Source organism: Leucopleurus acutus (genome assembly GCF_964270905.1).
Source record: "Leucopleurus acutus genome assembly, chromosome: 5".
NCBI classification, from domain to species: Eukaryota; Metazoa; Chordata; class Mammalia; order Artiodactyla; family Delphinidae; genus Leucopleurus; species Leucopleurus acutus.
This window is the reverse complement of record NC_139147.1, coordinates 79,510,937-79,537,490: the sequence shown is the minus strand read 5'-3', so window position 1 is coordinate 79,537,490 and position 26,554 is coordinate 79,510,937. Positions and strand designations below refer to the sequence as shown.

At 40.4% G+C, this 26,554-nt stretch overlaps 1 protein-coding gene across 3 annotated transcripts in view; it reads left to right on the top strand.

Moving 5' to 3' along the window:
• LPP (LIM domain containing preferred translocation partner in lipoma) overlaps nt 1-26,554 on the top strand; it is a 685,690-nt gene that overhangs the window by 222,474 nt on the left and 436,662 nt on the right. For all 3 annotated transcript variants that reach the window (XM_082839405.1, XM_082839407.1, XM_082839406.1), the window contains one exon: nt 12,350-12,550. In XM_082839405.1, coding sequence (XP_082695531.1) covers nt 12,358-12,550 — 193 coding nt within the window. In that variant the 5' untranslated portion in view covers nt 12,350-12,357. The remainder of the gene's footprint in view (nt 1-12,349; nt 12,551-26,554) is intronic.

The following is a 26,554-nucleotide window of genomic DNA, read 5'->3' as shown; positions in this document are numbered from 1 at the left end:
CACGTGCTTCTGGAGCAGGGAAGCCCCCAAGACCTTCTCACTGCTAATTGCTCTGCCCTCTTAGCAGTTGCAGTAATAGACTCAAAGTTGGAAGGTCTTTGGCCATATGGAGCCTTTGGGAGAGGACCCTATCATATTCAGAATTCTCTTGGATTCAGTGACCAAAACCTCATTATTGCTGTTATAAGTAAAGTGACTATATATAAGGTATTGTCTAAATGGGGACACTTCTGAGAGTGAAAAGGGACACTGTTAATAATTACACTGAAACAGTAGGCATAAATTGGATGTATAGTCACCCTAATTATAAGGAATTGTGGAGAACAGTGCTTGAAATGTGAACTGACATGATTCAGAAGCAGAGATTAACTCTTTATGTTCCCAAATCTTTAAGTTTCCCTTCTCTTTTTGGGACAGGTTCTGTATTAGGCACTAGGAAAATATAGGAAGATACCGTCTGTGTTCTTTATTTCCTTACAATCACTGTAAGATTTTAGAGCAGAGGGTTTTCAACCTGGCTCATAGCATAGTTCTCATTGGAGGGCTAAGGAAGTAATACGTTTTATGCTTCCCCCACAAGTGAAGTGTATTCTGCCGAAGGACGAAGATTTAAATAAATCCGAGGAACTCTTTTATCAATTTGTCTATTTTATTCTTGGGATTTTCTTAAAGATTTGGCATGAAGAAACAATTTTTTGCCAAAGAAAAGTTTGAAAACTACTGGTTTGAGATTTAAAATTTATGTTATTGTTCTAAAGCTATAAGGCTAGTTGGAAAAAAAAGGGAAGAATGGGATTTTTTTTTTTTTTTTTCCGGTACGCAGGCCTCTCACTGTTGTGGCCTCTCCCGTTGCAGAGCACAGGCTCTGGACGCGCAGGCTCAGTGGCCATGGCTCACGGGCCCAGCCGCTCTGCGGCATGTGGGATCTTCCCGGACCGGGGCACGAACCCGTGTCCCCTGCATTGGCAGGTGGACTCTCAACCACTACGTCACCAGGGAAGCCCAGAATGTGACTTTTTAAACTTGGGACACAGAAAAAGTTACATACAAAACTAAAAAAATATATATATATTTTAAGTATCTGGAGGGCTTCCATGTATAAGAGGGCTTGTGATTCCAAGGAAAAAGCAGGACTGATCGGTGGTTCTTAGAGGAATAGTTTTCAGCCTCACATAACTTTCTAGCAGTTATAACTTTCCTGCCATGGAAGGGGCTGCCTTGTGAGGTCATAAGTTCCTTGTCATTGATTTGGACAAACACACTCACAGAGGGTGATTAAGTTTCAACTTCAGCTCCATATTAGAAGAAATAACTTCATTAACAATTTCATGCTTCTTGGATATTAAAACTTCTATATTCGTAAGTCGTTAGCTGCTGCCTTACCTATGTCTAAAGTGCATGTGTATGTATGTGTTTTATTTCCTCAGAATATTAGCCAATTTAGTACATTCTTCACACATGGCATTGCCTTTTTTGCATGGTAGTCAGTAATTAATAAAAATGCAGAAGGCATAACATCAGCGCTCTCGTCGAAGCTCTCGTCGAAAGAAATTTGAAAGGGAATAAACATCCACCCATGTCATTCTGAAACTGATCCGAAACAGCCTGGCTCGTTTTTACTCAGCGGCTATTGGTCGATGCTCTTACAGATTTTGTCTCTGTTTCAAAATCTTGAAATAAAAGTGGAGCAGCTTCCAACATGACTTAAGAAAAAGGTCACCAGTTGAAAATGGTTTCAATTGTTTTGCTATTAAATGTGAAATTGGAAAACTAGCCTCTCTTCCATAATTTGAATTTATAACACATTCTAATGAGAAGCCTGCCTGTTTTTCATACCATTTCAAATACTGAGAAATTTCTCCAGGCTCTTGGATTGGTGTTAAACGGAAATTTTAATTTCAGAGCATATAATGCATTGAGTCTCTTTCTTCTTTAAAGCTGTATCTTATGATCCTTGCAGGATGAAAAGTTGTGCCTCTTCTTCCTCCTCCTTTATTTTTCCAGTGACTGGGCATTTTAATTTAATTTAGCAATATCCTTACATTTTAACCTTAGAATGAAGTAGATTTGGGGTTTAACAGAAATTTAAGATGAAAATTAAGTATTAGAGAAACAAAGATTAATTTGGAAACTTTAACTTGTAATAATCATATTATCCAAATTCAATAATGTTAATTCAAATTATAGCATCCAAACTCTATGCAAAAGCCCTGAACTAGTTTACAACCGGTATGAGACATTAGGATACAAACAGCACAGTTGACCGGTGACAGTTTTGTGAGCAATATGATGTTTAGAAGGCTGGAGGGTAACAGTTAACTCTGTGTCTTGTTGCTGTGATTACTGTTGGCAGCTTATATGGTCTGAGCAAACGTTGCTTCACAGTGTCACATATAGTGTCATGTAAATATGGCCTGAGATTTGTCAATAGAACGTTTATATTCATTGAAGACAAAGTGAAACGTTTCTACGTTTCACGATATATCTAAAATAGAGGTTTTTTTCTCTTATTCAATATAGTTTTATTGGGATATCAAAGTGAATTTGTAATAAAGAAGAACAAAAAATTATTAAAAAAATTAAAATCAATGAAAACATCCCTCAAGTGCTAGTAATAGTCACTGATCTGTCTAATGGGTACAGTGGACTTGTAAACAGATAGCTAAAACACGGTGTTCCTGTATTTTAATACAGGTTTGAACAGGCTGTCAGGGGAAAGCAGACAGTGAGTGGCCATTAACTTGTGGACCTACCCACTTGGCAGTGGGTTTGGCATGAGAGGAGTCCAGCCAGATACCACCAAAGGGATCGCTAGGCCTTGTTAGAGATGCTGTTGGTGATTTTTCCCATGGTCGCTTTTTCATCCTGGTGGAGGGGCAGGGTATAAACCAGAATTTTAAACCCTTATGAATCAGGCACTCAGAATCTCATCTTTGTAAATCCAGATTTCCACTTTGAGAAGTAGACTTACTGAACTCAAAGGGCTCAAGGTATTGTTTGCACCCTTTTCTTGGCCTTGTACAGAAAAGTCTGCTAGAATCAGAGACTTAAGAGAAAGCTCCTTAAGAGTACATTTAAAAAATAAGCACAGCACACTCCCCGGACTAGCTAGCTACCATTGCAGAACATAGCATGTTGGAGATCATCTCTTAATGCTCATTATTTTAGAGCTGGAGAATTTTTTTTTTTTAACATCTTCATTGGAGTATAGTTGCTTTACAATCGTGTGTTAGTTTCTGCTGTATAACAAAGTGAATCAGCCATACATATACATATATCCCCATATCCCCTCCCTCTTGCATCTCCCTTCCACCCTCCCTATCCCACCCCTCTAGGTGGTCACAGAGCACCGAGCTGATCAGAGCTGGAGAATTTGGGGTCCAGACAGGGTACCTATTTTCTTGTTCACTTAGCCAAGTAGAACCATTGTCATTAAAGGTGACCTAGAGTGCAAAGTTGGGGTCTCATGACGTTAGTGCTGGTCTCCAATGGCGTGGGTGCGACTCTTTTGGAGGAGAGATTCTTTAATCCCGTGTCTATTTCAGTGCCTTCTACCCACTCTTTCCAGTTAGTATCCAAGAATAAGCAAGAGTTTCTCACTTGTTCAGTGAAACTTTTCCACCACAAACACCTTCCGGAAGCAGAACAACTGGGTTGAATCCAGGTGCAACTCCCTGTGACTTCTTAGCCATTGAATAGCCTGTCCTGGCTGTTGTCACCCAGTTGCGGCAAATAAAAGCCCATGAGGTAGTAATTGGTTTGGTTCCATTCTCTCCTTTACCATCTTCTGAGAGGCCTGGTCTTCCAGTGCTGTTGCTTCCTTGTCACGGTCGCTTGTTCCCTTTCCGTGTGATATTCTGAATCTGAAGTGACAGTGCAATGTGGATTATGTCTCTATTCCGCCTCACTTCTTTATCAGAGACAAACGTTTACTTGAACGGACTGATGCTTCTCCCTCTTTCTGCTTCTCAGTTTACTGACATCTGCAAGTGTAGTTGCGTTTTTCTTGCCACCAGCTGCGTTGCCAGTCATAGGGATTGCACCTTTCGCATTGATTTGTATTCGTACTAACTCTGTGCAAGGCAGGTTGGCATTTAACCTGTTGATTCCTGGTCTGCCTCGCCTCACTCTACCACCCCCAGTCAAGGGGACTCATAGGAGTGAAGACGGATTTGTAAGAAACCTCAGCTCGCTCAGCTGGCGGACTTGTAGGGGGGGTCATGGAACATGAGGGTTGGAAGGAATGGTAGCAGGCATCTCATCTTCAGTTTACAGATAGGGAGGCACACTGAGGTTCAAAGAGGTCAAGGGACTAAAGTCATAGAGCCAGTTAGTGGCTGAGCTGGAAATCCACCCAAGTCCTCTGCATCTCAGTCCAGTGTTTTTTCCAGTATTTCCATCTGTCTGTCAGATAGTCTATATAAATGTTTGGCATTTCTATAGAGTTGTTCTCTCGTCACCCCTTCCGAGTAATGGCAGCTGTCCATGCAGAGAGTGGGGCACTTAGCTAGTGTGGGGCCAGAGTTGCCTGTAAAGAGAAGTGGAGTGAATGCAGTGACATTTTCAGCCCACGGCAGATCCTCTTTGCCCTTCCAGCTCTCATCAGAGGAAGAGTGATTACGTTTGCTATTCAGCTAACAATTGTGTGCAATTTTCAGCCTGCCTTGTTGTTTAACGTTGTCTTCCCATGCTTCCGTCACATGCCACAGCATATCTGCTTCGTAATTACACTGGTAGGGACTTACCTACACCGTTTGGAAAAGGTTTGCCTAAAGTACTTATTTACTTGTGCATAATAAATCTTGATTGATACCTTGGTAATCTCTGAGATCATTCTAAGGTTCCCTCCCACAATGGCGAGGATTGAAGAGACAGGGAAACGGGTGACAAAAAAAGAACAACAACAACAAAAAAGAGGGCTGTGTTTCCTCACTGATGACCTAAGAGGAGAATTATGGATGGTTTGGAATCTCCATGGCTGACTTTTACTTGTTTCTGGCTAGTTCTACAGTCGGGATCTTCCCTAGACTCATGAGTTTGTGCGTAGAGTTGTCATTAGCGTTCATCTAATAATCGAGTCCCATCATTTTCAGAGGAGGTCACTGTGATCCCAGAGAGAGCAGAGGTTGCACTATGAGCTCATGGCAGAGCTGAGACTGGGAGCTGGGTCTGAATTCAGAAGATCAGGTATCTTGCAGCTGAGGACCAAGATGTAGAAAAGGATCATTAGCTGTAGTCTAGGGAGGCAAGCACAGTGTACCATTTTAACAGCCCCTTAAGAAAGCAGTTTTGAAACTCTAGGAAGGCACTGACTTTTATACAAAGAGGGAAGATCATGAAAAATCTCCAAAGGTATAGGACAGTGTTACTTAAATCTTAATGGCTTGTTTAAGTGGAGAAAATGTTGCTAAGGGACACGAATCCTAAACTCAATTGGCTATCAACTACTTCTGATGTCTAAGTCACAAGGCCCCTCAGCTTCTCTTCTTCTACCAATAAAATAGTGTTGTTCTTACCTGTCTCTTCCTTCAGTGTCATTCATTTATTCAGCAAACATTGACCAAGAGCCAGGCCTTGCTTGGGTTGATTGCCAAGGGAGATTTAGGGACTAATGCAACATAATTTAAAGATTAAAATAAACACTCTAAGTTAAGTCAATTATTCCCAACCCTTGAATCAGAATACATACATAAAGATTCCCAGATGAGTCTAGTGTGCAGTTTTGAAAACCACTTCTTTAAGCTTATAGCACTTGGTGTTAGATAATACCATACAACGGGGCTTGGTTGCTTTTAAAGTTTGGTGAGCTATGTAAATGTTTAAAGAGGAGTACTATCGATTGTAAGCCTTTTTTTATTTTTTCGGCTGCGCCATGCAGCATACGTGATCTTACTTCCCTGACCAGGGATCAAACCCATACCCCCGCCATGGGAACGCAGAGTCTTAACCACTCGACTGCCAGGGAACTCCCTTGGTATTGATTTTAGAAAGGAAGCAAAACTTGAGCAAGCACTAGTTCACTCTGTTTTTGGGGATGGCAGTGACTTGTCATCCACATGCTATCTTTAGAGGGGCTTGGTAGCCATTCTTAGTATTAAATGGCACCTTACCTGTAGCCCTAGGTTTTCCCACCCATAGAGGAAGGGTCCTGGACGTCACGTGGCCCTTTTCAGTTGTTTGTGTTTTCTTGTGTCTAATCAATTTGGCTAGACTTTTGGCTTCATCCGTTTGTGATCCTGGGGCTCATGACAGTTAGGTTTGATGGAACAAAATAGAGAAGACATTTTGGCAGGTAGGACGTAGGAGCTAGGGATGGATGTGAAAGCAAAATCTCCTGTTTCTAAGTGATGACTTTCTTTGGGTTATGGTGTTTTCTTTTTCCTCCAAACAGACAGGTAGTACCACGGTGAAGACCATGGCTTTTGGGTCCAAGACTTGTGTCCTAGCTTCAGCTTTGCTCTTCCTTAGCTGTGTATCCTTGAGCAAGTTATTTAACTCTTAGAGCCTTACTTTCTTGATCTGCTAAATATGGAGAAAGATAACCCTACCTCATGTAATAGTCAGAATGATTATGTGGCCAGTAGAAAATTGCTTGGCATATAGTAAGTCCTCAGTAAACACTTGCTATTTATTGTCGGTCTGTAGCTTTCTTGTACCCACTGAACAGTTAGGAGGTCTGTAGCTTTCTTGTACCCAGTGAACAGTTAGGAGGAGAAGACAGAAGAGCGACAGAGCGGCAATAAGTGAAACCTCTTAGGTTCTTCTTAATTGCTTTGCATTTGATGACAGTTCCTGAAAGACCAGTGCTTAGGAAGCCCCAGCTTTTTAACTCCCATCAGCAGTAGGCATCTTGCTTAGAGGAGGGCCACTTCTCTTGCTTTCCTCTCTTCTGATGGTGTTTGTGTATTTTCAGAGCCTCTGTGTAGATCTTCCCTTTCACTTCTTGCTTTCATGATGATTATATGCTTAGAGTGAAACCAATCGAGAACCAGAGGAAGTAAGAGCAGGGTAAGTTTTGGTCCAGCAAAACCAGCTCTCACCAGTGCTTATCTCTCTGTTTACCATGGGTCTCTTTCTGAGAAGCTGAGAAACCCCAGGGAAATGTTCTAGTTCGTCTGTTCACTAAACTTGTGAGGTTTTCTCAAACCCATTTATCAAAATGAAGGGCTGTAATTAAGATTTCAGAGAAGGAAAGCACTCTAGAATATTAGAGCTGATTGGGACTTTACAGACATTCATTCTACAAATGAGCATCCTCTCTCGTTAAAGGTCACACTGGCAAAGCTGAGACTAGAACTGGGGTCATAGGGACTCTATGTCTATACTATTGTATTTATCTCCTTCCTTGGGTCCATTTTGCATAGATTAGTTTTTCTTACATAGAATTTTCACTCCTGTTAGATTCCTTTTCAAAGATAAAAGTTCTAGCTTTTTATTTCTCTGTATAAGACCTGTAAATGAGCAAGGCTCATTTTAACCTTCCAAATCTTTCCCCCAAATATTCTAAGTCCCTCATTTCAGTTCAGCTGGTCTGCTGCCTTCTCAAAGAAATGCCTTGCTTCTTCCTTCAGTTCACAGAATTTTCAGGCATTGTCCTTTTGCTTATCCCTTTGTCTTTCAGAGCCCCCTAGCTTTCAGAGTACCCCTGTGCTAGGTCCTGTTACATACCCCAGTTGGTTTGTTTTTGTTTTTGTATACTTTGTGTTGCCCTTTTTCTCTTTTCACATATAAAAATATATCTTCCTCAGGTAGGCTTTAAACTCCTTGAAAACAGGATGATAATCTGAACCATCTGAGTACAGGATGAGACGTTGCTTTATCTGGAGCTCTAGGGCTTGGCAAATAAATTTATTCATTGATTAAATTAACAGACATTTTTATTGAGTGCCTATTATGTATTAGGCCATGAGGTTGGAGCATGATAATTTCTTCTGCTCTCAAGGATCGAAGAGTTTAGTTTGTGATACAGGCAAGCAGACAGGCAGAGTGACATGTGATGGGAGTGGTGACGGCAGTATCCCAGGTGCTGTGGAAATGTAGTGAAAGGGGACATAGCTTGAACTGGAGGACGGAGAATGTGAATTATGTCTTCAAGGACTAGTAGGAAGTGATGCTCAGATCTAAATGATACATGGTACATGAGGCATCATTTTTAATCGAGAGGTAGCTTGGGGGAAGGGGCGCAGAGATAAAACCTAGAGGAAATGGATGAATTTCCAGCAGAATATAAATGCTGAAAAATGACCTCAAAAGAAGTATACAACTGCTACAATTATTGTAGAAGTTCTTGGAAATATGATTAAGCTCTATTATTAAAGAAAGTTTCATATCTAGATGGCTTTACACTGAATTCTGATAAACCTTTAAAGATCAGATAGTTCCAATCTTATCAGTAAACTAATCCAAACAGTAGAAGAGGATGCAGAACCCCCATATCAAAACCTGATAATGATAAGTAAAACAAGTAGAGGAAAACACTACAGAATGATCTTACTTAGTATTATATGTACAGAAATTCTATGTAAAGTAGAATATTTAATTCATCAATATACGAAAACACGACAACTGTGACTGAGTAGGATTTTTTTCTAGGACTGCAAAGATGGTTCAAGATCTAGAAATCTATCAGCACTATTCATTACATCTCTAAATTAAGGGAGGGAAAAAAGAGATGATTCCATCAGTGGACGCTAAGAAGGGAGATGCAGATTCTAGAAAGGGAGGAGTAACCAAGGAGATCAGCATTTATTCATTCACCCATTCATGCATAAGATATTTTTCTAAGGGCTTCCTGGCCAGGCATTGTGCTGGTATAGTGAGACCACTTAGGAACTTCCAGCTTATTGGGGTAGAGAGGCCGGTGATTAAATAGCTTACATGTGGACTGTTATTAGTATGAAACAAGAGCCTGGGAATTAAGTTACTCTTTCTGGAGGGAGCTAGGGAAATGTTCACAGCATCAGAGACATTTCAGCTTGGTCAAGATAACAAAAAGTGGGGGGGTGTGCTTGGTAGAAAGTAATGGCATTATAGATGGTGGACGCAGCATGAGCAAGTCTTCAGGGTCATTAAATTTCATTATAAATCCTGGGAGTGGTGTCACCGGGCCATTGGTAACATACAGAAGAAAGGTTTGAGAAAATGCTGTTAAGGTCTTATGCAGACAGGTATTTGGCCAGACCCTGGCACTCACTGGGGGTGTCACTGGGGTTGCCTCCATGCAGAGTACAGTGGAAGGGTGCTCTATGGTGCTGGGGATAACTGAAAATATGGTGGGGTCCATGGTTTGCACATGGGTGCTTGCATTTTCATCTTTCATATTCTCCCAGAAGTTTCCTGTTCCTTTATATCTGCAGAATTTCTGAAAAGGCCAGGATTCTACAGTCAATTGGCAACGTGCGATTGCTCTGGAAACGTGCCTCTTTGCTTTAGAAATCACTGTATCCTATATTAACCCATTTTGAAAGTTTCTATTTTGGAATAACTTGAGATTTATAGAAAATTTGCAAGGATAATATTAACCCATTTAAAAAAAATCCACAAATAAAATTTATACTACAAATGTGCAGGGCACGTTAAAATGTTCAAATCTTTATTTTATCCTACTTGTTCCCCACTTACACTCACTTTGGTCTTGTTGAGAGTCGAGCGGACACTTTATTCCCTTTTAGTAGAAAACTGAGGCTCAATTAAACAAACAAAACCCAAATTAAAGTTTCTCAAGCCTGAAAGATGAGCTTGGTTTTGGTATCTAAAAAAAAACCTCCAAGACTTCTAAATGTGCAGCCAGTTTTAAGAACCAGGAGTAAACCAGACTCACAGTTGTTTTTCTGTATTGGTTTTGTGCTGGGCCTTAATGGTGGTTTAGGGATGTATAAAATATGATCCCCGCTCTTCCAAGGAACCTACAATTTACCAAGTGTCTGTGTACATTAGCATGTGTACAAGGTGCAGGGGAGGAAAATAAGGCCCTGCAACCAGTGTGAAAAGCCAGTGTCCCCACTGGCTTAAGTAACAGAACCCTCCTGATTCCTAATTTAGAGGCTTCCTCGTTGCTTCACGTCATCCTCTTTGATTGAGAGACCTACACCTCCAACAATTTTCCTCCCCTCATTTTGCTGAGCACTTGGCAGTATATAAAACACTTTAATAGGGCTTCCCTGGTGGCGCAGTGGTTGAGAGTCCGCCTGCCGATGCAGGGGACACGGGTTCGTGCCCCGGTCCGGGAAGATCCCACATGCCGTGGAGCGGCTGGGCCCGTGAGCCGTGGCCGCTGAGCCTGCGCATCCGGAGCCTGTGCTCCGCAACGGGAGAGGCCACAGCAGTGAGAGGCCCGCGTACCGCAAAACAAAACAAAACAAACAAAAAAACCACTTTAATGTTGTCATCTCATTGGTTGTCATGAAACTCTGTGAGTTAAGGACAGGGAGCAGGGGAACCTGGGACAGCAGATAAGGGCAGCGGGGCTGCTCAGGGTCATGTCACCCCTCCTGGCGTGGTGTAATGCTACCCAGGCCACGCTGGGCCCCATCTCTCCCTGGCCATGCCACGTGCTGAGGCCTTTATTTTTTCCTGCATTTCCAGTTTTCTTTGTTGTTACAGACATCTGGAGGTAATTATGGAGGCCTCTCAATTAATTCAGTCCAATTAATAAATTATGGGATGGATTTGGGGCTGGGAGAGGGTGAGGGAGCCTTCCGGGCCTCCCCGCGCTGGAGAGCTCTTGCAATCAGACTTGGAGAGCCCTCCTCAGCGGCAGTCTGTGAGGCTTGGCCCCAGCCTGCAGGCTGCCTGTAGGGTTGGTTGGCTTACCCTGACGCCAAGACATCGTTCTTCTTTCCTCACAGAGTATCTTTTAATCCCAGTAGGATAGCCCCTGGACTGGCTGGTGTATCCCCTTCCTAGCTGAGTTCTTCCTAGAGGTCCTGTATGGTATCCGCTCAGCAGAGTTCCTGATGGGTGTTATACGGGGCTGCCCTGTGCATTATAGGGGTTGAATATTTAAGCCCCTGGCTAAGAAGTACCAGTAATTGTCCTAGGCATTGTGGCAGACAATGTCCCTCCTTGCAATTTCCAAGTGCCCCTTGGTGGGGAGCAGTACTGCTCCTGCCAGAGGGATCATTTTAAATGTCCTGCCATGCATTAGTCATACCCTTGTTTCAAGAATAAACCTTTGGGGGTTCCTTAATGCCTGCAGAATAAATTCAAACTCCTCAAGCTTGCATGCAAAGCTGTCAGTGCTTTGGTTGCATCCCACATTTTTAGTTCTTTTGCTGGCTACTTTTCCTTATTCCCCCACAGCCACGCTAAATTGAAGTACTGTGTGCTTTTCTGCTCATGCAAGGTTGCCTCCTTTGTTGGGGCCTGACCTCTACTCAGCACTCAAGGCCCAGTCTGAAGGTTGCCTCATTAATGAGGTCTTAGTTCTGCTCCCTGCAAGAAGTGATCTTATCTTTTTCTACATTCCAGCAACACTTTATTTTTTTTTTAACTCATTTAGATAATATCACCTCATTTAGGTAACTTACCACCATTTAATTGATGTGGTAATCATTTTAATAGATTATTAATAAAATTGAAGCTTTTTTCCAACCTTGCTAGTATAAGATTCTCCTACCATAGAAACTTCTTAAGGTTAGGGACCATTTCTTACTCATGTCTATTTCCTGAAGAGTCCTAGGCACTAAAATAGGTAACTGTTGGAAGAGAGGAATTCTAGATTGGTTGAGGGGAGTGTTCAATTTTTCTCCTCCTCCAGTTAAGGCAAGTTTTTCATAACTCTCCTTTTTTTCCTCCCCTCCCCTCCCTCTCTCCCTCCCTCCCTCCCCCTCCCTCCCTTCCTTCCTCCCTTCCTCCCTTCCTCCCTTCCTTTCTCCCTTCCTTCCTCTCCTCCCTCCCCCTCCCTCCCCCACCCTCCCTTCCTCCCCCTCCCTCTCCCCTCCCCTCCCCTCCCCTCCCTCCCTCCTTCCCTCCCTCCCTTCCTCCCTCCCTTCCTTCCTCCCTCCCTTCCTTCCTTCCTTCCTTCCTCCCTCCCTTCCTCCCTCCCTCCCCTCCCTCCCCCCTCCCCTCCCTCCCTCCCCTCTCCCTCTCCCTTCCCCCTCCCATCCTCCCTCCCCTCCCTCCCCCCTCCCCTCCCTCCCTCCCCTCTCCCTCTCCCTTCCCCCTCCCGTCCTCCCTCCCTCCCTCCCTCCCTCCCTCCCTCCCTTCCTTCGTTCCTTCTCTCCTCAGAGTCCTTTTTCAAGATTTTATTAAGTATGGATTAAGAAGAAGTAATAACGAAGTGAAGTATATTGCCTTCATTTTTGTGTTTCTTTAAAAACAACTGTTGTTTGTTTCTTTTTAATTCCAGATTCAACAATGTCTCACCCATCTTGGCTGCCACCCAAAAGCTCTCCTGAGCCCCTTGGCCATGTTTCTGCCCGGATGGAGACCACCCATTCCTTTGGGACCCCCAGCATTTCAGTGTCCACACAACAACCACCGAAGAAGTTTGCCCCAGTCGTTGCTCCAAAGCCGAAGTACAACCCATACAAGCAACCTGGCGGTGAAGGTGAGTGAGGGATTGCAGAGGTGGGTGTCCCAAATGGGAGAGTTCACTATATTAAAAAGTGATCTGTAGTACAATGTTGTGTTGGAACAAGGCAGCTCAAGAATCTGTGGTGTGGTTATCATAGTGTATAGACTGTCAAAGGTTAAAAGGCATCAAGTAACCATCTAGGCAGCTCTTCTTTGGGGAATAAAGATTGAGATCTCTTAGGGGTTATATGACTATGGTTATACAGTGAGTTTGGGCCAGAGCTAAAACTAGAACCCTCATCTCTTCATTCATAGCTCAGTGCTCTTCTACTGCTGTGTCCTCCATCCCCATCCCACTGTCTTATAGAAATGTGTCTACCACCCAGTCGTCCCTCCCCCTTGCCATTGGACATGTGTCCAAAAATGATGCCAAACAGTGGACTCCCCTCTAATGTGAAGGGAATAAAGACACGGTTTCTTACAGAGAAGGAGGCAGAGGTGTGAGGAAGTCTAGCGGGTATGACAGTCGATGCACACCCAAGGGGCAGGATGGGGCAGGTCCTATATTGTGTTGGCGTATGTGAGAGGGAGGAGAGAAGCAGGTAATGGTTGCACTTCAGACCCCTCCACGAGGGGTCAGATTCACCACGAGTGCTGTGAATGCCGGTGAGTTGTCCCCTTGGCCGACTCTTCCTGCATGGAGATGCCCCATCCTCGTCACTGTACTCTGTGAGGTTCTCCCACTGTTTAGCTGGTTCTCTAGGGACAGTGGCATCGTCTCTGATCCTCTGCAGCTCTTTGCTCAACTGTTTGTTCTTTCTTAACATGCCATCTCACACCCTTCTGTCACCCGTCACAATCCTATTTGTATCACCTTCTCCAGTGTCTGGACTTGACCTAGATCCGAAGTAATCACTCCCTTCCCTGGGTTTCCACATACATCTTATTCTGACTGTCAACTTCCTACTTCTTTTGTTGTTCCTCCTGCTCATTGTGGAGCACAGGCTCCGGACGCGCAGGCTCAGCGGCCATGGCTGACGGGCCCAGCCGCTCCGTGGCATGTGGGGTCTTCCCGGACCGGGGCATGAACCCGTGTCCCCTGCATCGGCAGGCGGACTCCCAACCACTGCGCCACCAGGGAAGCCCCCTCCTGCTCTTCTTAATCCGCCACTACTGACCAGATAGTCCGCGTGAGGCACTATGCTTTTCATTGTCATTTTATTGCCTTCCCTATAACCCCATGAACTAAGTATTTTTTCACAGAAAGAAATGGAAGCTTAGAGAAAAGAGGTGACATTCTCTGTGGTTTTGTGGCTACAAAGTTTCTGAAGTGAGGCTGTGGTCTTCACCCAGCCTGCTATGCTGCTGGTCCTTCTCTTCCTGGCATATGTGGCACTCAGGCCCCATATGATGGTGATACTTCCCTACTTCCTTATAAGAATGTAAGCTTTGTTTCCCCATTTAAGCAACAAGACGTGGTTTCTCACTCATCCTTATGTTCCTCTTGGCTCTTATTATGCTACTGTGTTTTTAGTGGGAATGATTGTGTATGGTCAAATGTATGTCTGTATGTTCCTATGTGTATATATATTTGGATGGGTGGCGGATGGCTGCATGGGTGAGTGCACTGCTCAGTAATTCTTCTCTTGCAATAAACAGTTTGGAATGTGGCATCCTCTCTCGAAGCAACTCAGTCTCGCTGAATTTCTGAAGTCTTGAGTCTTTCTTGCAATTCTGCCAATCTCTCTTTTCTTTTTAATATAACCTTTTTTGAATACGTAAAGGAAGAAATTTCCCTTGCATATATACATTTTAAAGACAAACGTGGATAAAGGTTCATGGATATTCAGACTTTTTAAAATATAGCTCCATCTCTTCATCTGCTATATATTATGACATGATATTTGTTAGAAGTGTAAGATTTGCTTTCCTTTATATTTAATTTAAATGTTAGTGCATCCTCTGTTGCTCTCAGTGTTTTTATAATTCATGTTATTTTTGTTTAATTTTTTATACACTTTCTAAAGTTTATATCCATTTTCTTTTTTTGTCCATTTAGAATGTTCTGTACCATTAGTGAAATCCCCAGGTAGTAGGTAACACAGTTTTCATTTACCGCGTGAGTTGATGAGGTCTCGTGTCTCAGCTTACGCCATTGCCATTCTTTGCCTATGTACATACGCGCCCTCAATTTCTAGCCCATAAAGCCTTAACATTCATAGCTTAATTCAGGCCCTGACTTCCAAGAACCTCAGCCACAGAGGCAGAGTGTAGAACTAACAGAAATCACACAGTCCACCTTTCGCTGGTATAAAGATGAGAACTGCAGTGCAGAGAGTGTGAGTGTTTTTTTCAGAGATGCACGGCCTGCTTGTGGTCAAGTTGGTACCAGTCCTCGGGTCCCCTTTGTTTGAGTCCAGAGTTATCAGGACTTTGTATTATATTCTACTCTGTCCCTCAGCCATAACCTCTATGTGTCTCATACAGTCCTTTTCACAACTGTCCTTCTAATAGATTTACTTGTGTATGGTCCTGTCTCCTTTGGTAGACTCGGACCTTTTAGAGGCTGGGGCTGCCTGACTCATGCCTTTACTCCCAACAGCCTCCAGCAGGACACCTGAGACCTAGTAGCTACTCAATGATGTTTGCGGTGATAATAGTAAAGTACAGCAATATGAGCGTGCTTTTCCAGGCACAGATTCGAGCTTCTTAACCACTTTTTAGGCTTTATGGTTCTGTTTGAATTTCTTTTACCTCGTCGTCCCATTCCTTGAGCTTTTTAGCCCAGGATTTGTTTAACCACTGCTACCTTGAAGTTACCGATTACATTTCTCACCTTCGTATTATGTCTGTAATCTCTGGGGTTTGCTTTCTCATTTTTAATTTCTGACTGTGAAAGTAGAAAAAGTATCCACATGTTTTCCACATCAACTTATATTTATGTGATACCGTAGGTTATAATTTTTTTACAAGGTATTCTGCTAATAACTTTCTCTAAAGGGCTTTGGCACATTTAAGAGTAGGTGTACTTTTTTTTCCAAGTTAGTAGCTCTTTAGCCCTTAGGGTCTTTTTATTTTACTACCATTGTTCTCATTTTTCATTGATTTTTTTTTTCAACAACTTGTGTGTCTCTTGGAATGCCCCTGCATTTCCAAATACCTCTTTGTGTCCTGTACTATATGCTTATGAGCCCATATATATATTTTATTGTTTTGTCTTCTTGCAAATTTTATCATGTTAAGTGTCTACGTATTTTTTTATGGAATGAAGTTGGTATGTATATATGGTTTTGTCTCATCACGTTCTGTTCTAGACTGATGAGAGCAATAAGATGATGCAATTTTTCTTTTGGTCTTTAAAGTACTAGCAGTAGTTTTTTTTTTGTTGTTTTGTTTTTTTTAAATACGTATTAGTGGATATATGTCAATCCCAATCTCCCAATTCATCCCACCACCACCCCTACCCTGCCACTTTCCCCCCTTGGTGTTCATATGTTGGTTCTCTACATCGGTGTGTCAGTCTCTGCCCTGCAAACGGTTCATCTGTACCAGTTTTCGAGGTTCCACATATATGCGTTAATATACGATATTTGTTTTTCTCTTTCTGACTTACTTCACTCTGTATGACAGTCTCTAGATCCATCCATGTCTCTACAAATGACTCAATTTCGTTCCTTTTTATGGCTGAATAATATTCCATTGTATAATAATATTCCATTGTACCACATCTTCTTTGTCCGTTCATCTGTCGATGGGCATTTAGGTTGCTTCCATGTCATGGCTATTGTAAATAGTGCTGCAATGAACATTGGGATATCTTTATGAATTACGGTTTCTCTGGGTATATGCCCAGTAGTGGGATTGCTGGGTCATGTGGTAATTCTATTTTTAGTTTTTAAAGGAACCTCCGTACTGTTCTCCATAGTGGCTGTATTAATTTACATTCCCACCAACAGTACAAGAGGGTTCCCTTTCTTCCACACCCTCTCCAGCATTTGTTGTTTGTAGATTTTCTAATGATGCCCATTCTAACTGGTGTGAGGTGATACCTCATTGTAGTTTCGATTTGCATTTCACTAATAATTAGTGATGTTGAGCAGCTTTTCATGTGCCTCTTGGCCATCTGTTTTTCTTCTTTGGAGAAATGTCTATTTAGGTCCTCTGCCCATTTTTGGATTGGGTTGTTTGTTTTTGTGATGTTGAGCTGTTTATATATTTTGGAGATTAATCCTTTGTCCGTTGATTCGTTTGCAAATACTTTCTCCCATTCTGAGGGTTGTCTTTTCATCTTGCTTGTACTTTCCTTTGCTTTGCAAAAGCTTTTAAGTTTCAATACGTCCCATTTGTTTATTTCTGTTTTTATTTTCATTACTCTAGGAGGTGGATCAAAAAAGATCTTGCTGTGATTTATGTCAAAGAGTGTTCTTCCTGTGTTTTCCTCTAAGAGTTTTACAGTGTCCGGTCTTACATTTAGGTCTCGAATCCATTTTGACTTTATTTTTGTGTATGGTGTTAGGGAGTGTTCTAATTTCATTCTTTTCCATGTAGCTGTCCAGTTTTCCCAGCACCGCTTATTGAAGAGACTGTCTTTTCTCCATTTGTATATCCTTGCCTCCTTTGTCATAGATTAGTTGACCATAGGTGTGTGGGTTTATCTCTGGGCTTTCTATCCTGTTCCATTGATCTGTATTTCTGTTTTTTGTGCCAGTCCCATATTGTCTTGATTACTATAGCTTTGTAGTATAGTCTGAAGTCAGGGAGTCTGATTCCTCCAGCTCCGTTTTTTACGCTCAAGACTGCTTTGGCTATTCGGGGTCTTTTGTGTCTCCATACAAATTTTAAGATTTTTTGTTTTAGTTCTGTAAAAAATGCCGTTGTTAATTTGATAGGGATTGTATTGAATCTGTAGATTGCTTTGGGTAGTATAGTCATTTTCACAATATTGAGTGTTCCAATCCAAGAACAAGGTATATCCATCTGTTTGTATCATCTTTAATTTCTTTCATCAGTGTCTTATAGTTTTCTGCATACAAGTCTTTTGTCTCCCTAGGTAGGTTCATTCCTAGGTATTTTATTCTTTTTGTTGCAGTGGTAAATGGGAGTGTTTCCTTAATTTCTCTTTCAGATTTTTCATCATTAGTATATAGAAATGCAAGAGATTTCTGTACATTAATTTTGTATCCTGCAACTTTACCAAATTCATTGGTTAGCTCTAGTAGTTTTTTGGTGGCATCTTTAGGATTCTCTATGTATAATATCATGTCATCTGCAAACAGTGGCAGTTTTACTTCTTCATTTCCAATTTGTATTCCTTTTATTTCTTTTTCTTCTCTGACTGCCGTGGCTACAACTTCCAAAACTATGTTGAATAGTAGTGGTGAGAGTGGACATCCTTGTCTTGTTCCTGATCTTAGAGGAAATGCTTTCAGTTTTTCACAATTGAGAATGATGTTTGCTGTGAGTTTGTCACATATGGTCTTTATTATGTTGAGGTAGGTTTCCTCTATGCCCACTTTCTGAACAGTTTTTATCATAAATGGGTGTTGAATTTTGTCAAAAGCTTTTTCTGCATCTATTGGGATGATCATATGGTTTTTATTCTTCAATTTATTAATATGGTGTATCACACTGATTGATTTTTGTATATTGAAGAATCCTTGCATCCCTGCGATAAACCTCACTTGATCATGGTGTATGATCCTTTTAATGTGTTGTTGGATTCTGTTTGCTAGTAATTTGTTGAGGATTTTTACATCTATGTTCATCAGTGATATTGGTCTGTAATTTTCTTTTTTTTTAGTATCTTTGTCTGGTGATGGTGGCCTCATAGAAAGAATTCGGGAGTGTTCCTTCCTCTGCAATTTTTTGGAAGAGTTTGAGAAGGATGGGTGTTAGCTCTTTGCTATATATTTGATAGAATTCACCTGTGAAGCCATCTGTTCCTGGACTTTTGTTTGTTGGAAGATTTTTAATCACAGTTTCAATTTCATTACTTGTGATTGGTCTGTTCATATTTTCTATTTCTTCCTGGTTCAGTCTTGGAAGGTCATAACTTTCTAAGAATTTGTCCATTTCTTCCAGGTTGTCCATTTTATTGGTATAGAGTCACTTGTAGTAGTCTCTTAGGATTCTTTGTATGTCTGTGGTGTCTGTTGTAACTTCTCCTTTTTCATTTGTAACTTTATTGATTTGAGTCCTCTCCTTCTTTTTCTTGATGAGTCTGGCTAATGGTTTATCAATTTTGTTTATCTTCTCAAAGAACCAGCTTTTAGTTTTATTGATCTTTGCTATTGTTTGCTTTGTTTCTATTTCATTTATTTCTGCTTTGATCTTTATTGCTGCTCTGATCTTTCCTTCTACTAACTTTGGGTTTTCTTCGTTCTTCTTTCTCTAGTTCCTTTAGGTGTCAGGTTAGATTGTTTATTTGAGATGTTTGTTGTTTCTTGAGGTAGACTTGTATTGCTGTGAACTTCCCTCTTAGAACTGCTTTTGCTGCATCCCATAGGTTTTGGATCATTGTGTTGTCATTGTCATTTGTCTCTAGGTATTTTTTGATTTCTTCTTTGACGTTTCAGTGGTCTCTTGGTTATTTAGTAATGTACTGTTTAGCCTCCCTATGTTTGTGTTTTTTACATTATTTTTCCTGTAATTGATTTCTAATCTCATAGCGTTGTGGTCAGAAATGATGCTTGATATGATTTCAATTTTCTTAAATTTACTGAGGCTTGATTTGTGACCCAAGCTGTGATCTATCCTGGAGAATGTTCTGTGCACACTTGAGAAGAAAGTGTAATCTGCTGTTTTTGGATGGAATGTCCTACAAATATCAATTAAATCTGTCTGGTATGTTTTGTCATTTAAAGCTTGTGTTTCCTTATTAATTTTCTGTTTGGATTATGTGTCCATTGGTGTGAGTGAGGTGTTAAAGTCCCCCACTATTACTGTGTTACTGTCGATTTTCTCTTCTATAACTGTTAGCAGTTGCCTTATGTATTGAGGTGCTCCTATGTTGGATGCATGTATATTTATAATTGTTATATCTTCTTCTTGGATTGATCCCTTGATCATTATGTAGTGTCCTTCCTTGTCTCTTGTAGCATTCTTTATTTTAAAGTCTGTTTTATCTGATATGAGCATAGCTACTCCAGCTTTCTTTTGATTTCCATTTGCATGGAATATCTTCTTCCATCCCCTCACTTTCAGTCTGTATGTGTCCCTAGGTCTGAAGTGGGTTTCTTGTAGACAGCATATGGATGGGTCTTGTTTTTGTATCCATTCAGCAAGTCTTTGTCTTTTGGTTGGAGCATTTAATCCATTCACATTTAAGGTAATTATCGATATGTATGTTCATATTGCCATTTTCTTAATTGTTTTGGGTTTGTTTTTGTAGGTCCTTTTCTTCTCTTGTGTTTCCCAGTTAGAGAAATTCCTTTAGCATTTGTTGTAGAGCTGGTTTGGTGCTGCTGAATTCTCTTAGCTTTTGCTTGTCTGTAAAGCTTTTAATTTCTCCATCAAATCTGAATGAGATCCTTGCAGGGTAGAGTAATCTTGGTTTTAGGTTCTTCCCTTTCATCGCTTTAAGTATATCATGGCACTCCCTTCTGGCTTGTAGAGTTTCTGCTGAGAAATAAGCTGTTAACCTTATGGGAGTTCCCTTGTATGTTTGTCGTTTTTCCCTGCTGCTTTCAATAATTTTTCTTTGTCTTTAATTTTTGCCAATTTGATTTCTATGAGTCTTGGCATGTTTCTCCTTCGTTTATCCTGTATGGGACTCTCTGCTCTTCCTGGACTTGGGTGGCTATATCTTTTCTCATGTTAGGGAAGTTTTCGAATATAATCTCTTTAAATATTTTCTCGAGTCCTTTCTCTCTTCTCTTTCTGGGACCCCTATAATGCGAATGTTGTTGCCTTTAGTGTTGTTCCAGAGGCCTCTTAGGCTGTCTTCATTTCTTTTCATTCTTTTTTCTTTATTCTGTTCCGTAGCAGTGAATTTCACCATTCTGTCTTCCAGGTCACTTATCTTGTTCTTCTGCTCAGTTACTCTGCTATTGATCCCTTCTAGTGTATTTTTTATTCCAGTTATTGTATTGTTCATCTCTGTTTGTTTGTTCTTAATTCTTCTAGGTCTTTGTTAAACATTTCTTGCATCTTCCCGATCTTTGCCTCCATTCTTTTTCCGAGGTCCTGGATCATCTTCACTATCATTATTCTGAATGTTCCCTATCTCCACTTCGTTTATTTTTTTGTCTGGGGTTTTATCTTGTTCCGTCATCTTTTACATAGCCCTCTGCCTTTTCATCTTATCTATCTTTCTGTGAATGTGGTTTTTGTTCCACAGGCTGCAGGATTGTAGTTGCTCTTGCTTCTCGACACAAAGTCTGCTAGTGTTGGAGGGTCTCCTGCAGAGGTGGGGGGCACCTGTGGCTCACCACAGGGACAAGGACACTGGCAGCAGAAGTTCTGAGGAGTACTCCTTGGCGTGAGCCCTCCTGGAGTCCGCCATTAGCCCCACCCAGCAGTAGTGTTCTTTTTCCTGTAATCAGGGTCCTTTCTTTGCTTCAAATTTTCAAAAATTCCTCAGAGCCTTAGACTTTGATGGCAGAATAGGGTATAGATCTTTCTTTTTTTTGTCCTTGGTAGATAACCAAAGTATGTGAGCTTTTTTCCTGTACTAATACATTATTTTATGGAGATGGTTTTGAAATTTTCCTACTGTTATAACTCTGGCAGTTGGAAATTTTCTCTTTCTGTCTCTCTCTCTCTCTCTCAGTAGTTTGGCTGAATGACATTTGATAATATTTTGTATCCCTCATTACAATAGATTATCATACAGAATGATTTGTAAAGTTTGCAAGTTTGTAAAGTTGGAGTTATCTTACGGCTTGAGTTTGACTTTCTCCAGTGTCTCAAGTTTCTTTTAAAAAATATTTTTTATATAAGATTTAAAAAAAAATGAATCCATAGGGTACAAATTCCAGGTGACCCTTTCAGTAGAATTCCTTTTACTTGTACACTCCTTTGTAGTTCATACAGCACTTCCATATTTATTGTTATTTAATTCTCAAAAGAGAGTTTTTACCGTAGCTCTCTGAGTTAGGTAGAACAGATGCTATTGCCATTTTCCTGAGTGATAAACTACCAGAAGTGAAATAACTTTTTCCATAATCATGTAGTTAGTAAAATTGTAGAGCTAGGCTCTCTTCTTTATATCTAGGGCTCTTGCTGATTTTAAAGGTTTCTATTTATTAGAGATTGGGCTAGACAGCCTCATCTATTTTAACTCCATTATTTTATTATTTCATGATTTTTCTTTGAAATTAATTTCAAAATGGTTGCTCTTTTCACAACCTTTTCGTATGTATATTACCTTACACACTTCTGTAAAACATAAACAAAGCCTCTGTTTTCAAGCTTTGCCTACATCACTTCACCTTGACTTGTAAAGTCAAATCAGAATAGGTGAAGTGAATTCTATTCAGTGAGGGTCCTAAGCCTGGAAATTTTTTACTAGATCTCTCTGTGCTTTCTACTATCTGAGGTTACTGACCCATTCTATGGAGAAGGAATAGTTATAGGTGATTGATAATCTGGGGTAAACATAGTAACCAGAGCAAACGTCCTCATAAGCAACTGATCTCCCATGATGGAAATGGCAGCCAAGCTTGTTTCCATTCCACTCTCCTGCCAGAGCCATTCTTCACGTTTTAACCACAAAATCTTTGTGCAGCAGATCTAGAAAAGTGTTTGAAGGTTTTCTAGGCCAATTCTTTTACTTGTCAGATGTGAAAACTGAGTCTGAGAGGGAAGAGAATGTCTTCCCAAGGTTACCCAAGAGTTTGGGGCTGAACTGGCTCCAGAGCTCAGGCCCTGAATGTGCTCATTCCATTGGGTCTCCACTGACTTAGATTGGAAGAGACAAAGTTGGGGCTTGGTTCCTAGGAATTGATGAGTCTGATTATTGTTACTTGGTGCACAACTAGCTTTCAGTGATGTGAAGTCATGTAACTTGGTCAGGCAGCACATATTTGTTTTCTCAACAGATCGCTAAAATGTGAGGGAAACGGATGGCCACCTATGGCAATATATTTGAAGAAGTAATTTAGAATGGATTTTTTCTGCCATTTTTAATCTTGCCCATATAAGCCAATTTGATGCTGCTTCTCTTCTTACAGTTAGTAAAAGCTTTTTCTTTTTTACACCTGGAATAATTGGTAGTAGAAAATATATAAGGACTGATGGTCAGCTCTGAACAAGGTGATGTTAAAATATTTATACTTGCAGTTCACGCTCCTGTCTCTGGAGTCCTATCGTCTCTCTTCCCTGACATGAAAGGTGAATCTGGCCTGTGATTTTGGAGGTACAAATGGGAAACATCTTCTTTATGTAGTTCTGACAGTCCTGTTAAGTTGCCAGCCATCACAGAAGAACACTCGCGACTTCTCAGACTGTTTGTTATAACCAGGCATGGTCTGTCAAGAGGACAGTTGCAGCTTCACTGAAACATCAGGAACTCTAATGAGACTCGAGTTTGACTGGCATGTCCCTTTTCTGGTTCAGGGTAAGCATCTCGAGCCTCATCTATCACTGTGGAGTGCCAGTACATGAGTTTTAATTTTCAGAGCCTCAGGGGGAAAAAGGACAAGCTGTTCATTCATTAAAGGGTTGGGTAATAATTGTATTAATTTGATCTTTACATTGCACCTTCCTGAAGAGGAAAGAACCTGTAATTCTTTGGGTGAAATCGTGAAATCAGATCTTACTAAATATTCATAGGCCTTATTGACACTGCAAAGAGCCAAGGTTCAGTGCTGACTTGGTGGTCAGGGTATTTACATGCCAGCCTCAGTTTCACCACTTGACCTTGGGCATGACAATTTTCTATTCCATATTTCTTAATTTATAAAACTAGTTGTTAATATTAATTATCTCACCAGATTGTTTTGAGGATCAAATATAACAGTGAGTGTAAAAATGTTTTATAAATTATAAAATACCTTACGACTCTAGAAATTACTTTTGCATACTTATTCAACAATCATTTACTTAAAACAGAATTTGTACCAGACACTCTTCTAGGGGCTGAAGTAATGAGCAAAACAGAGATTGATCTCTGCCCTCATAGAGTGTATTTCTTGTTATAATAAAAATAACTAGTTGCTTTTATTAATATTAAATAATATTGATAAAATTATAAAACAGTATTTATTTAATAAATGCATTTCATAATTTTATACACACTATTACTAATAATTTTTCTAAATTATAATACTAGTACTATAAGACTAATAAGTATATAGTAATATAAATATAATTATTACTACTAATAATATAAATACTGGTAAACAGTATTAACCTCTAATAACAGTGATAGGAATCACAGTGCCTCAGTTTTATATATATTATAAAATTCTTGAACCAGGATGAATCTTAAAAATTATCTAATACAATTTCATTGGTCAGATAAGGATAGTTAATTCCCTAATCCATTTCTAGGAGGTATGGGACCTTTTCTCTAGGAATGCTGTAAATAACAAATCAAAATTGTTGAACACAGACAGGGGTTAGTACCTCAGTTTTCAAGGCTCAGAGCGGTCAGGTGGTTTGTTCAATATTACAGAACCGGAAGTGGTGAAGCTGAGTCTGGATCCTGTGAGTCCTTCCATTATGGCCACTGTTCTGTGTCACTGAAGTGTTTGGGTGACTTGCTTAGAATCTACAGTGATAGAATTAACGTATGTGCACAGAGTGAGTGGATTAGACGTTTTAGAACAAAAACGAATTCCTGAATTGTTGACAGAAATCTCTTTTATTTTGTAACCTGTCAGCTTAATTAACCGCTGAAGTGAATGCCTTCATGAGGCGGCAGATTCCTCATCCGTGTCTGACTCCAGACACTGGGAATAGTGCAATATTGTGTGGTGAGGTGCTCTTTAATCTTCATTTTTAAATTCTATAAATGTGTGATACAATTTTCACTCCATGTTTTAAATGTGAAGAAAGCTTAATTTCTTTTTCAAGAATAAAAATAAATGTAGAACTACAATAAGGCGTCACCATACACCCTTAAGCCAGGTAAGATAAAAAATCATATATGCTGGCGAAGGTGTGGAGAAGCTGAATCTCTCATACGTTGCTGGTAGTTGTATGTAAAATGGTGTAATAACTCTGGAAAACTCTTCGGCGGCTTTTTTTTTAAAACCCACATAAATGTGTGCTAACCATATGATTTAGCAGTTGTACCCGGGAGCCTTTAATCCAGAGACATGAAAAATTATGTTCACAAAAACTCCTGTACATGAATGTTCATAACTTTTTTCATAATGGCAAAATACTGGCAACGTCTCAAATGTCCTCCAATGGGTAAATGTTTAAATAGACTCAGGTCCATGCATACAGGGGAATAGTACTACTCGTTAATAAAAAGGAGTGATCTATTGATACAGGCAGCATCCTGGATTCACCTCAAGGGCATTGTGCTTAATGAAAAAAGAAAAATCAGTCTTGAAGGATTACATATACCGTATGATTCCATTTATAAGACATTCTTGAGATGACTAAACTCTAGTGATGGAGAACAGATTAATGGTTGTTAGGGGACAGGATTGGGGATGGAGTGGGGCAGGGAATTCATACCAAGAAAAAGCAACAGGGAATTGGTGGTGGAAGAGTTCTGTATCTCAATTGCAGTGGTGGTTACATGAACCTGTACATGAGTTAAAATAGCATAGATCTATATACACAGACAAAGGAATTCAGGTTAAAATATGGTGAAAACTGAATAAGGGCTAGTTAACAGTAATGAAACAATGTCAGTTTTCCTGGCTTGGATTTTGTATTGTATCTTTATCAGACGTTACCATTGGGGGAGGCGGGGTGAGAAGTACATGGGACCCTTTGTACTATTTTTACAACTTTCTGTGAGTCTATATTTTAAAATAAAAACTTTCTGAACAATAAGGTAAATACATACATATAGATTTCTTAATGTTTTCTTGTCCTTCTCAAGGTGCCATCTTGCATGCACCATTTGAAGATTCCTGTTACAATGGTGGTTTACATCCGTGTTTTTCAAAGCTGGCCAGTCATCAGAAAGACTTGGGGAACATTAAAAAGAAAAAAACAAAACACGGTCCCTGGGGCTCATGTCAGTCCTACAGAATCAGAATCTCAGGGCATGGGTCCCAGAAATCTGCATTAAAACAAAATGAAATAAAACTCGCCAGATAATTCTGATTGACACTCAACCGAAGTTCGGGAACCATTTGTTTATTTCAGTAAATCCAGGGGCCAGTCTTTTAATGCCGTTGAACCTTCTCCAGGTCCTGTGGGTACAGACTCTCTCCTTAGTAAAGGATAGTGGCTGTGGAAGTCTTATGCATCTTTTATCGTATGAACAATGTAGCGATTCAGGGGCTCAAATCGTCCTTCATGATGCTGTGCTTTTCACCATGAATACCAGTTTCCTTCATAGGTTGTTCCAAGGAATTTTAATTGGGATCCAAAAACAGAAGAAGATGTAAATAAAAAAGATTCTTCTAGAATGCCTCAGCAGTGCCCAAACCTTTTCATTGTAGAGCACTTGCTCTTGTGTAACTTCAGGTAACAACGCCTGAAATGTCAGCCGATTTTGGGTCACAACAGGCCTATGTAAATCATCTATAAATGGATTCATTATGAATATTATAAAAATAAATCCGACACCTAAGCCTTTGGGTAAATGTGCCATATAAAGAAATCATACCCTGGAACAATGATTGACCCTAGGAGCTGTAAAAGAAAGAAATATCATGCTGTTATATTTTTATCATCCTTCCTTAAATTTACTGTATCCAGAGACTGGACGGCTGAGGATAGCACCAGAGAGAGAGGAGGGCAGATCCCTGAGGTGTGACACCTAGACCCTGCTAGCACTTTGACCTTCCAGCATTCTCTCTTACTATCCATTCTGTATGTTGTTCTGTATCTTGCTGCTTTCAAGCAGAATAGATGGTCTGCTAGTAAAGGTAGACATATAATAGCAGAAGTTGAATTCTGTAAA